This window comes from Centruroides vittatus, unplaced genomic scaffold, assembly GCF_030686945.1.
Source record: "Centruroides vittatus isolate TY-2023 unplaced genomic scaffold, ASM3068694v2 contig_425, whole genome shotgun sequence".
Lineage (NCBI taxonomy): Eukaryota > Metazoa > Arthropoda > Arachnida > Scorpiones > Buthidae > Centruroides > Centruroides vittatus.
In genome coordinates, this window is record NW_027122231.1 from 1,335,407 (window position 1) to 1,348,577 (window position 13,171).

A 13,171-nucleotide genomic window follows, 5' to 3' on the forward strand; every position below is an offset into this window, starting at 1 on the left:
GTAGATAACAAAACTAGAAGGAAGACAAATTCAAAAAAATATACGTTGTTTAAATTTGATAATTAACGATAAAGAAATGTTGAATCGTTTAATAAATTAAGTCAAAAATGGCAGTAATTTAAGCAATTTTTCTCTCTTGATTATGCTTTAGAAATTTTAGTTATTATTTCAGTCTGTTTCACACAAAAGTATACATTTTTTTTTTTTTTTTTTTAAGATTAAGTTTTAATAAATTCAATTTTACACTGATTTTCTATCGGAGAAATTATTCAATCGATATTTTATAAAAGTTATCTCAAAGCGTCGTCAACTGTACGATTTGATCCATTCAAACGCCGTCAATTCGCCATATTTAGTCCACGATGACATTCATTAAATATCATCCATTATTATATTTTATATGTATAAACACCTGCTCGGGAAATTTTCGGAAAAAATATATAATTTAAAAATATATAAACTAAATATTACAAAGGAATTTAAACTCCACCAGTGGTCGAGTGGATAACATCGCTGGTAGGTCGTGGGTTTGCGCCTCACCTATGGGTGCGACCACGTGGCGTTTTCAGATTTTTCTTCACATTAGTAACAACACCTAAATAGGGACAAAAGACCTCCCGCGAGACATTCCCCGCTCGGCTACGTGTCGCGACGCCATACATAAAATAAAATACAAAGGAATTTATTAAATAAATAAGACGGCGCCCTGATCGAATGCATTTTTCAATTTACTGTATCTTTGGATTTCCGTTTCGCTGTCTCTAATTTATCTTTCTATCCGCTAAATAGAATTTTTTGTTTTCTTTTGATGTTTGGTCTAGCGGGAAGAAATTGTGTTTTCTATTTAGTAGGAATTTTCTTCCTTTAATGCAAACGCGACAATTGTTAGGAACGTCAAAATAATCAATTCTTTTTTCGTTTCTTTATTTGGAAAGTTACATTAAAAGCATTTTTAATAATTGGACTGGCTGCTGTAGTGGTCATAAAAAGGCACGGAAGACGTTGCGGTACGTGTCTTTAAAATCTGTAGTGTGTTCTAGCTGCTTACAGGAGTGAAAAATGAAGTATTAAACGCATTCGAACGCAAAGAACTTTCTGTGTCATCAACAATAAATTCCCTTTTTTTCCCTATAAACTGAAAAATTTTTTGAAGATGGGATAAATCCGTAAATCACGTGGTGCTGTTAAAAAAAAAAAATTGAGTATATATACAGAACTGGCAACACTTACCGCAAACTTAAACACAGCGGCAATGGCGGGTGGAAATATGCCCATTGAATCTGTTATCGAGGAGAAAACCGACGTGGAGAAGCCCATAGATCGAGAAAAGGTACATTTTTTTATGTTTCTTTTTTAATTATCAGCAATGGAATTTCGGGTTGTGTTTATAAACAAGAAACTTTGTATACTTTACTTTGTGTTCTTGTTAGGAACTGACGGCGTGGTTTGTTTAATCGAACAAATAAAAATAAATGAAGAATCTTGAAACTGTTTTGTAACTCTAACTTTAAATGGTTTATAATAATTACATTTATAGAACGTGATTTAAATCACTGTATGAGTTACGTTCGTTTATCACAGATCTTTCTAATATTTAAATGTAAAATTAATGTTTTAATATGAATCTTTAAATTTTGTAAGTGTACAGATTCCCTGTATCATCTTCATTCGGTTTAAATAAGATTCATAAAAATAGTAACTTAAATGCTTTTTGAAACGAATAAATTATTATAGTGAAATATATATATTGTCCTTTACTTCACAACCGGGGGTAGATGCCGGGCATCTTTAACATCACTGTTCGTTCCTGAATATCTTTACCCGAAATGCATATTGGCATATAAGATATTCCTGAATAAAGAGTGACGTTAAAGATGCTTGGTGTCTACGTATGCATCCGGTTGTGAAGTAAGGGACAATTAAAAGACACGGTTTCGGAATAAGCCAGCGTGTATTGTTGTTTATGAGTACTCGATATATTGAACCGAACTTAGGAAATGGCTTTATACTATTTGAAATTATAGGTTAACTCGCATAACTATTTACTTTTCTGGAAAAACTATATAGTGTAAATTTAATAGTCCTGGGCCATTTTATGGAGAATTGATAAACTTATTTAACTTTATTGTGCATTTTGCTTGATAATTTATCATCTAACCAGATATAAATATAAGTATGGTTAATGAATTTTTTTTTCTACATTTTAAATTAAGCATATAAATTATTTCCTTACTATTGAATGTAGCAGCAGTGCTAAATGTTTGATACCTGGGGCTTGTTTAAAAGATTATGTATTATCACAATAGTAGGAACTTTGTCTCAAGTCCTTTTGAGATGTTGGTAACACACTCCTCTGTGTTGTGTTTTATAATAATTTTTTATATAAACACTATTAGATGTAAAACTAATATTAACTAAAAAATTTTTAAAATTAGCCATGGAATTTTAAGTTTTGAGAATGATCTACAACTGTCGGTAAAAGAAGTGTATGCATTAATTGTTGGAGTGTAAAAATAAAAAAAAATTATATAGTATGATAATGATTTATTGATGATCTTGTTTTGAGTAATTTTAAAGTAATATGATCTTTCAATATCAAAGAACAATAAGTCTTTATGTCAATGAAAAATGTCAGTGAGTGGCACTTGTATGTTATTTATATTTTTGTTATAAAAGTAACTTTCAGTCTATGTTTTAAAGAAATTTTTTTCCAAATTCTACATATAAGTATGTTACAAATTTTATTTAGCATTGTCATACTTGACATAATCAAAAAAAAAAAAATATTTAAGTTGGTTATTATGTATTTGACAACTATGGAAAATTTTTAATATATTTCTATGTAGTGTAAATTCTTGATTTTGTGCACCATCCCAAAATTAATTTCTTGGAAATCATGCCCATGTATTAAATCAACATTTCACAAATTTTCATGTACTATAATAGTTAAAATATTCCCATCGTTGATTCATTCAATTTAAAGAAAAATAAAGAAAAGAAAATCTATTGTTTAAATTGGAAGAGAAAACCATAAATTAAATTAAATTACATTTTTGAAAAGTCAAATAAAAAAAAGTGCATGTCTTTAGGTAAGGAGTGGAATGCTTAGAGGGCATGCATTACTCTAGTGTTTCTCAAGGTATATATATTTTAAAATTTTTATTTAATTAAAAGTATTTCATATTTTTTAATTTAAACTTTAGTGGCTGTTTTAATAAAGGTAAATATTATGAGAACCATTTCTTATTCCTCAGAACTCTTCAAGAAGTAGGATTTGCAGACCCCAGGTTGAAAAACATTACAACATTGTTACCCAAATTTTCTTTGTTAGCAGATAAGAAGAATACAAATATCCAAGTACAAAAATTTCTAGTATATTCAGCACTAGGTAGCAGCCAGTTGATTATTTCAAGCTGTTAATTGCTGGGAAACTATTCCAAGATTTGATTATTTTACAAATGAATTTTTAAAATCAAAATTTAAATACTGTATTTTATTTTTGAATAATTCTGGCTAATGACACAGGAGTTATACAATTTCAATATAAACATCATATAATTAATCTAAAATGTTGGACAATTATTAATTATCAATTATTAACTTTTTGGATTGAGTTATATTATTATTCTGTAGAGATCGGTAATTTGAATCTATCACTTGACAGTTGTTCTTTATAGTCATTTAAAAGTCTTTGAAATCTTTGAAAAATCTTTGAAATTAATATTGAGCATTGAACACAAGATCGTGTTCAATCAAACACCTGGCTTTTTCCACCTTTATTAGTTGACTAATAAAGGTGGAAAAAACCAGGTGTTTGATAAATAACACAGTCTTGTGTTCAATGCTCAATATACAGTAAAAACACGGTTTCAAGAACATTTAAAATATGTAATTAATAGTTAAAGAAAACATATATTTAATTATAAAATAAAGAAGGAATAGTAGTGAGTCAAAAGTAATTTCACAAAAGTAGTAGTTTGAAATGAAGTAATTTTGTTAAAAGTATTGAGATATAACTAATTTTAAAATTCTTATATTGGAAAACAATATTAAATAGTTTTAATATTGAAGTTTTTTATTAACAGTCTCTGTATGTTTCATAAAAATATTCTGCAAATATGCTATAAATGTTTCCTGATAAATTTTTCAAATACTAACTACATCAAAGCCAACTTTAATACAATCTTCTGCATTTAAAATTGTAAAACACTTGTTTTGCACTTGTTAATGATCATTATCCTTCATCATATGAAATATATTAGGGGCAGTCAAATGAAAACAAGACAGATGGGGAAAAAAGTAAGTAAACTTTATTATTTCAAAAGTAATTGCCATAACTGTTAATACATTTATCCCACTGTGAGAAAAGATGGTCAATGCCTTCATGGAATAATGTTTGCGGTTGCCTACGGAACCATGATTGTACCCAGGCATGCATCTCTTAGTCCGAAGCAAATCAACGGACAGCCACGAATGTCTTTCTTCAGGGCTCTAAAAATATGGAAATTGATGGGGAGAGATCGGGACTGTATGGAGGATGTATAAGGGCTTCCCAGCAAAACTTCTGCAGCATAGTCTAAACAACTTTGGCAACATGTGGGCAGGCATTACCTGCAACAGAATGATGCCGTCCATCAACATTCCTGGGCGTTTGGACTTGATGGCGCTTCAAGTTTCACCAGGAAGCCTTTACACATCTTCCATACAGTCCCGATCTCTCACCGTACAATTTCCATATTTTTGGAGCCCTGAAGAAAGACATTCATGGCCCTCGATTTGCTTCGAATGAAGGGGTACAATCATGGTTCTGTAGGCAACCACAAACATTATTCCATGAAGGCACTGACCATCTTTTCTCACAGTGGGTTAAATGTATTAACAGTTATGGTAATTACTTTTGAAATAATAAACAGTTTACTTACTTTTTTCCCCATCTGTCTCATTTTCATTTGACTGCCTCTAATATATAACATGAATCAGTGTGCATTGTATATACTAGGCTATAATACATTAATTCTATATATCATAGTAGGCAATATATAAATATTTTTAAAAAATTGCTCATAACTGTTCCTCTTACTTTATTGGTTTGCATTTTTTGTTATCAAATAAGTCATTTCACCTTTTATTTAAGGTAATTTTAAAAATTTGTATTTCATATTTCTAGTTCACTATCTTCAAATTCAAATGTATTAAGTTAAGGTGCACTTAATTCTATATGATACTTTAGATAATCATGGTAAAAGAAGTTGATATTTTAAAATTATATCATTATTTTATATATATATATATATATATATATTGTATATATAATAACAGCTAAATCGATTAGATTTTCTTTTTCTGTAGAAGTTGGTATATTATTTCAAAATTGTTTTTTTATAATCATTTCCGAATTGATTATTACTTTACGTAATCAAAATATATTATGGAGTGAGATAAATATTACAAAATATAAATCATTTGATATAGCTATTATCGTGCATGAATGATTGGTTAGAAAAAGAATAAATCATGTATGTGTGGAATAAATAAGAATAATTTTTATAGTAAAATTTAAAGTTACCTTCAGATATATATGCTGGAATGTAGGTCTATATGTAGGATGTTGTAAGATTATTTAACCAAATGTTTTCTCACATAGCATTGGGTCTCATAGCCTTGATTCATTTATCATTCAAAAGATATAGATTTATAATGTCATGACAAAAGTAAATGAAAAGTAACCTGTTTATTATGTTAAAAATTTCTAACTTAAATTTGCATGATCAAACTTATCTTTATTAAAAATTACTTACTAAATGTACAATACTTAATGCAAAATATTATTTTCATTAAAAATTGCATCATTATTTATGTATTCGAGTAAATACAGTATATTAAAAGTTTTAAATTTTGTGTACCAAGTCATCATGCATTGCAACAAGTCTCCAATATTTAATTCATTTAAATTTCCAACTCCATGATTAAAAAAACTGTTAAATACTATCTGAAGATGGTCAATCTGAAAACCTTTAGAATATTTTTTCCCCTGTTTAAGCACCAAGGTAGTATGGCATTGTAACATAATTCTTAATTGTATTGCTATATAGTTACAGGTAAAATTTTAAATAATTGTCTAATAATTCATCAAGACTTTCAGTCAGTATTAATTTCAATTTATTCTTAGAATGTTTAGAATTAGATCTATTTTACTCAGAATAATCCAATGGGAGTTTCATGTTTCATCATGTACTATTTTTTTATTTTTATAAATCAAAGAATTATATAAAAAAGAAAAGAAAATATTATATTTTATTTTTCATTAAATTAAACTATCAAAATTTCTTGAGAAATGTCTTACTCAAATTTATTTATAATTTTTCTATTTGTCTACACTATTCCTGATAACTTAAATTTTTAACAAATATTTACAAATTATCTTAATATTTAAAGTGACAGATGATATCCAACAGAAATGAATTATTTTCTCTTAGGGAGGAAAGTTTTTTCACAAAGATTGTATTGTTCTTACTTTAAAAGAAGAAAAAAAAATGCCAATCCAAAAAAAGATTCAATCATACATAAACAAATTTAGGCTAATTTTAACTACTACAGATTTTACCGAAATCTCTTCCAGCTATCTTTTCTGAAGTGAAAAATTAAGAAGTTTTTTTTAATGTGAAAGTTTTCCAAAATAGCTGGCATTGATTTAACAGTCAGAGTACATGTTATATTTTATCCTCCTTCCAGACCATTGCTATCAAAGTGGTTCAAATGGTGACATTTTTAGGGCAGTCATAATTTTCATTTAGGTAGCAATTAGTATTGTTACCGAGGAAAATTAATATTTTATCCTTTCCAGATTATTTAAATTGAATTATATAACCAGATATTATTTTTAATGAAATTTTATTTTTTAAAGTTAAGATATTTAAAAAAAAAATAATATCTTATACTTTTAATTTGTTATAAGCATTTCTTTCATTATTTCGATAAAATATAAATATCGTATTAAAAACACGGAAATATTAATCTGTTTTTAGTTTAGCGAGTCATATTTTAATACGGTATGTTTTTTTATAAAATGTCGATTTTATTAATTTTAAAAAATGAAATTTCTTTAATTGATAAAAATTCATCAAAATCTTGTTATATTTCTGTTAGTAAATAGTGAATTATATATTTAAAAATTACAATTAATTACATTGCATATACTTAGTGCTTGTACTATGCATTTTGACAATAGGTGAGAAGATTTTCCATAAAATGGTTACTAAACTTTGATTATATATAAACACATATTTTATGATTTCAATTTAAACAAATCTTGCATTATAAATGTTTTATAAAGCTTTATAGAGTTGCTGTAGAATTAATTTTGAATTGTGATTTCATTTTATTTAAGTGATTGGATACAGGATTACATACTTGAAATGGAAACTAATGACTGTGCTTTAAATTAATACAATGGACTATAATTTAATATTCATGTGGTAGATTTCATCAATATTTTTAGGACTTCATTCTATGCTTTTTTTTTTAATACTATGCTAGTAGTGTATCTTAAATTTGCAGAAGCTTTCTAGTTATGATTTAACACAAATCTGTCAATTTTTGTATGTCTTGACAATAAATTATTCAGATGTTTAATGATGACCTATATATTTTAATAGAGTACTGTTAAATAGCTGGGTTTTATCTATTGAAATGCATTATGATTTTCATTATTTGTCAAGAGGAGGCATTTGAAAACAATTAAAGAATTTAAATTTTTGAAATTCTCTTTTCAGATCAATAGAAGAGATGAAAGTATCTATAATCTTCTCTTAAATCCATTCTTGATTTCAAATTGCAAATTCTGATTTTGTTTGCACAATGGTTCTGCTTATTTATCTTATCTTAGAGCTATTATTCATGTATGAATGAACAGCGATTCTATCATTTTATTAAATACAGTTGAAACCCAAAAAGTTATCCATTTGAAAATTTCCTGGAATGCCATTAACTGTAATCATTAAAATTAATGTAGGTCATTAATATTAAATATATATATATATATTTTTTTTGTTCTGTATCTATCATACTTGATGTTAGTGAATTCATTTTTACTTCCCATTTAAAAGTTTCTTCTGTTCAAAAAAATGAAAAGCATGATATATAAAATGGCTGCTTTTAGCCTCTTTGTATCAGTTGGCAGATATTTCTATAAATTATGACTTTTAATATTAGCATTTTAAAGTCATTAAAAGCCTGAAACAACTCCCCAATTGAAGTCCTAAATTAGATGGTGGAGGAACATTTTCTAGATTTTTCTAAGTTTTACATCCTATACAGTTTTTATTTAGTCAATAAATTTGATCATTTTAATTTTTTCAGGATCTGAAGCTAAAAGTAATCTTGAAAACATTAACTTTTTTATCTCATTTAGCCTCTTTCAACAGAGATTGTTTTGGACTTAAAATTAACAAGGGGTTAATGGAAGATGACCCAGTTTTAATTAAAGGAATGAAAACGACTATGTAACATACTTCAAAATTTCATATTCAGTTTTTATTTTCTCGTTTTTTTTTTTTTTTTTTTGGTAAAAGCTTTTTAAGAATTGGCAGCTAATATAGAGTTCAATATTGTTATCATCATCTGTATTATTTTCAGACTAATAAATATGTGGAATTCCTACATTTAAAAATTATTTTTCAGTTCTTTCAATTTTTATTGGGATTTTCTGTATAAATATAATAAAATAAGACTAAACAAAACTTCTATATGCCTTAAAACCAACATTATAGAAGTTTTGTTATAATTTTAGTACCAGTTTACACTGTTATAAATATTAGTAAGTATTTTCATTGTCATTTTGAATAACATTTTGTGAGAAACTTTGAGATAGTTGTCTCCTTTCCTCTATATTTAAATTATCAGCTATTATTATTGATTTTTATGAACTTTGATTGATTTACTGATGTTAAAAAAACTGATCAAAAAAGAAAAATTTCTTATTCAAAAATATATAAATAAAGGTTATCTTTCTAATATTTAAACTGTTGGATGAATTAGAACATTACAAAAATAATCGAGAATTATTCTCTAAAGAACTGAAGCATGAAAATTCGTATTTTTTATGTATCCAGATAAAAGGGGAAAAAATTGCTAAACAATGTGTGAGCCAAATTATTCTTAATATTATGATAGTTATTTTTCACTTTGCTTGTATTATAAAAACAAGCATATAATTATGATTGCATCAATTTTCATCCAACATTTTTATCTATTTTTTATTTTTCTAGACTTGTCCATTATTGTTGAGAGTTTTTATCAACACTGGAAGACATCATTCCTTGAGTGAGTTCTCAAGAGGAAATGTTCCATCTAATGAATTACAAATTTATACTTGGTAAGTTCTGCAATTTAATAATTTTGTATGAAAATATCTGAAAAAAAAAATTGTTATATTAATGTACAATAAATTCAATACATTTTTACAGTATTTTAAATATCAAACAATTTTGATCTATGTAAATCTTCAATTTAATAGACAAACATTTTCTGACCATTAGGAAAAATTTAAAACCTTTTCATTTGTAAATAGAGCATGCTAAAAGGTTGGATTAGAGTCTATGAGTATAATACATATTACTTTATTCATATTTATACATCATAACAATATTTTAAAACATCTTGGCATTTTGTTGTTAATATACATGTTTTTAAAACACATTCAGTTTAATGGACTTTAGGCAATAGAAGTCACCCCTTCCCCCAATTAGTCTGTTAAATTGAGAGTTTAATGTATTTTGGTTATTTTAATGTATCTTACAATATGATTTGGTATGAATTCTAAAATTTCTATTCTAATACAAATAGACTTTTCTATGTAGAGAATTCTATATTCTATGCAGTGGCATAGCCAATCTCGACGTGAGAAAGAGCAAAGGATTGAAATAGGTACTTGTAGTGAGTTACATTTATTTGATTTTTATAGACATTTTTAGCATTACATCCAAAAGTTGGAGAACCATTGTATACTTATATTCTGTATTCCTAAGTATAGAATTTTCAGCATTTATACTAATACAAAGTGATATACTACATAATTTAACACTTTATCCATTGCTAATTGGCTAGTTCAGGTTTTGTTGAAGCTCGAGCTCAATTTATATAAAATTTATTGATCTTAAAAAATTGCAAAATGTCTATCAAACTGTTTTAAAATAGATTTTATTAAAATGTCATAGATAAAAACTAATCAGAACTATTTTTTTAATTAATTGGTTTTTTTTGTTGTTGTTTTTCTTTCTTTCAATTATTTATTTTAGAGTAAAACTTAAGAATTAAGTTATTTTTGTAAAAGATCAATGTCAAATCATTCATTTCTAGTTGAACTACAGTATTGTATTGTATTATTGTACAGTACTGTATAAATTTTCTTTCTCTTATGCTATTAGTCAATTGTTAAATTAAGATATGTTTAGTCATTCTCTAAAAAATACTATTGTAATAAATGAAATAGTTCCAAATTTGAAAATATAGCTATTAAACTTGACTTTCATCAAAATAAATTCATTCTAATCTGTAAATCATTCCTTTTATTTACATACTGAATTTTTGTTAACATTTTAAATTTATTCCTGTTGCAAGTTTTGTTTCAGATTTCATTTCTATACTTTAGTTTTCAATAAATATTAGTGATTATAAATAATTTTGCTTTGGGGAATAAACTTGACAAGTAAATTTCATCCAATTTATTATTTCCCTGTTAATATTTTAAAAAATTCGTCCATTTGCAAATTTGAAATAAATTATTTTTAAATCCAATACCTGAAAAAAGTTAACAGGCATCTGTCCAATTTATGGTTGAAACCACATACCCTGCTTCTCAAGGCCATTGAATATCAGATAACAAGAAGATATTGGGTTACAATACTTTCTTGTAATACCATCTGTTGTCTCATATTTCATTTTAGAATAGGGTTACAGCTGTAAATTTTATTTTTAAAATATAGGGAACAGATGGCAGGAACTATCAAAAGAAAAATAGAATATACGTTTTTAGAAAATTTAAAATTCTATACCATCCTGGAAATATATTGTATCACTTGATAATATATAGTGGCAAACATAAAAAATTTTCAGTATATATATATAACAAACTTAATTGCTGAAGTAACTGGTGGAAAATTAAAATAAAAACTTAATAATGTAAACCTATTAGACACTATTTTTCCAGCTTTTATCTTTTATTGAAAAAATCCTAAGGAATTATTATTGTTAAAACTAATATTCCAGGATGGATGCTACTCTCAAAGAGTTGACGAGTCTGGTCAAAGAGGTTAATCCTGACGCTAGAAGAAAGGGAACCTACTTTGATTTTGCTCTGGTGTTTCCCGACATCCGAGGTCCAGGATATAGGATGCGAGACATAGGCACTACCTGTTCGGGACAGAGAGGAACCGACGATAACAAAACACTGTCCGTATCTAGATTTCAGATCGGAGATTATTTAGACATAGCTATATTTCCACCTCCTTCGAGAGGACCTCCCATTCGTAGGGGAGGGCGCCCGTACTAAAAAATTGTACACATTTTTGTAAATTTTCATATTCATTTGATGTATCTATAATTTTTTTTCCCATAAAATAAAGTTTTTTAAATTTTATGCATTTTTTTTTTTTTAATGTTAATTTAGAAAGTACACAAATCTTTCAGTAATGAAATCATGAAATTAGACTAAAATCCATTGCTCTAATGCTATATATTAAATTGCATTTAGTATATTTTTATATCAAAATAATCACATTTTTAATCAAATTGTTAAAATCCATTAAACAATTCATATATTTAAAATTTTTATATTAAAGAAATGACTCCTAGTAATTTGTAAAATCTAAGATTTTGGAATACAGAAATGAAAAAACAAAATTAATTTATTGCTTTTATTAGGATGAAATTACATCAAATAGTCATGATTGCCTAGAGCCAGTTAAGATTGATGATTTATGCTAATTTTTCTATCAAATGTTAATAGGAAAAAATAATTCCATCTTTCAACTAAAATTGTATAGCCGAAATGACATTCAAAACCTTCAGTTAATAAATTTTTAACTTAGATAAAGAAAATTACTCCAAATCCTATTTCTATAAAATCGATCAAAATATGAATTTAAATAATTATCCTAAGTACTTAAATTTCCGAAATTCTATTAAAGCTAAATCATTTTTGACAACAGATGGCAGCAGTATGATCACACCATGTCGAATTTCTATTCCTGGTTTAGTGCTTTAAGGTCGTCAACAATAAAAACGACTTCATTATTTTAAAATATAATACAAATTCGTGTATTAAAAAAAAAACTTAATTTATCAAGCATTTTTAATGGAGTAAATACATAATTGTTTTTCTGGTTTAATATTTAAAAATCTTCTTGCAGTCTTTTTTTTTAAATTTATTTTTTTATCTCCTTAACATTAATTTATCAAGATCAAATTTACTTGAAAATTTAATCATTAAGAATATAAATTTTCTAAATTATCCATCAAATATATGGTAATTTTGATATAACAACCTTGTTTTAGTTAATGAAATAATCAAAAGTTTATATAGATAGATATATTCAACTTTTAAGCTAATAAAATATACATTTTTTGCTTATTTTAAGTTTATTTACTTTGAATTCAACGTTTTTATTATTTTATTCGTATACATTTATATGTAAAAAGTAAATTAAAAACTTTTTAATATATTCCGTAAAAAGTTTTGACGTTAGAATTTGAAAAATAATATACATATTTTGGAAATATTGTGAAAGAAAGTAGCATATGCCAAACGAAGTTGTTATTTAGAAACGAGTACCTGTAGGCTACTCTCGAGTTTGAATTGGAAATCATAAAAAAAGTTGCTAGATTTTTCTCAATAAAATTTCTTTTCTGTAAATAATTCAAGCATTATATCTACAATGTGTGAGCGCTCTCTAATTTATGTGAAAGAAACCTCTAGATGCAACAGTCTACTGCGTTGTTGTGACATCTTTATACAGGAAAATAACTCAAAAAGGAAGCAATTATTTTTAAAAGATTTGCAATTCGAATGGCAACACGAGCTTTCTTCTTATTTATATCGGTTTACAAAGTGTCGGTTTGATTTGCAACTTTCTAGGCTATCGGTACCCGATAACAATACAAAATTACCTGGCGA

General features: G+C 26.5%; 1 protein-coding gene across 1 annotated transcript; it reads left to right on the forward strand.

The window, feature by feature from the left end:
* Positions 1-1,220: 1,220 nt before the first annotated feature.
* On the forward strand, positions 1,221-11,635 carry Bin1 (histone deacetylase complex subunit SAP18). The gene is made up of 3 exons (XM_067272225.1): positions 1,221-1,330; positions 9,267-9,373; positions 11,266-11,635. Exons 1-3 carry the CDS (start codon positions 1,253-1,255, stop codon positions 11,546-11,548), a joined length of 468 nt encoding a protein of 155 aa, XP_067128326.1. The 5' UTR covers positions 1,221-1,252; the 3' UTR covers positions 11,549-11,635.
* The last annotated feature ends 1,536 nt before the right edge of the window (positions 11,636-13,171 follow it).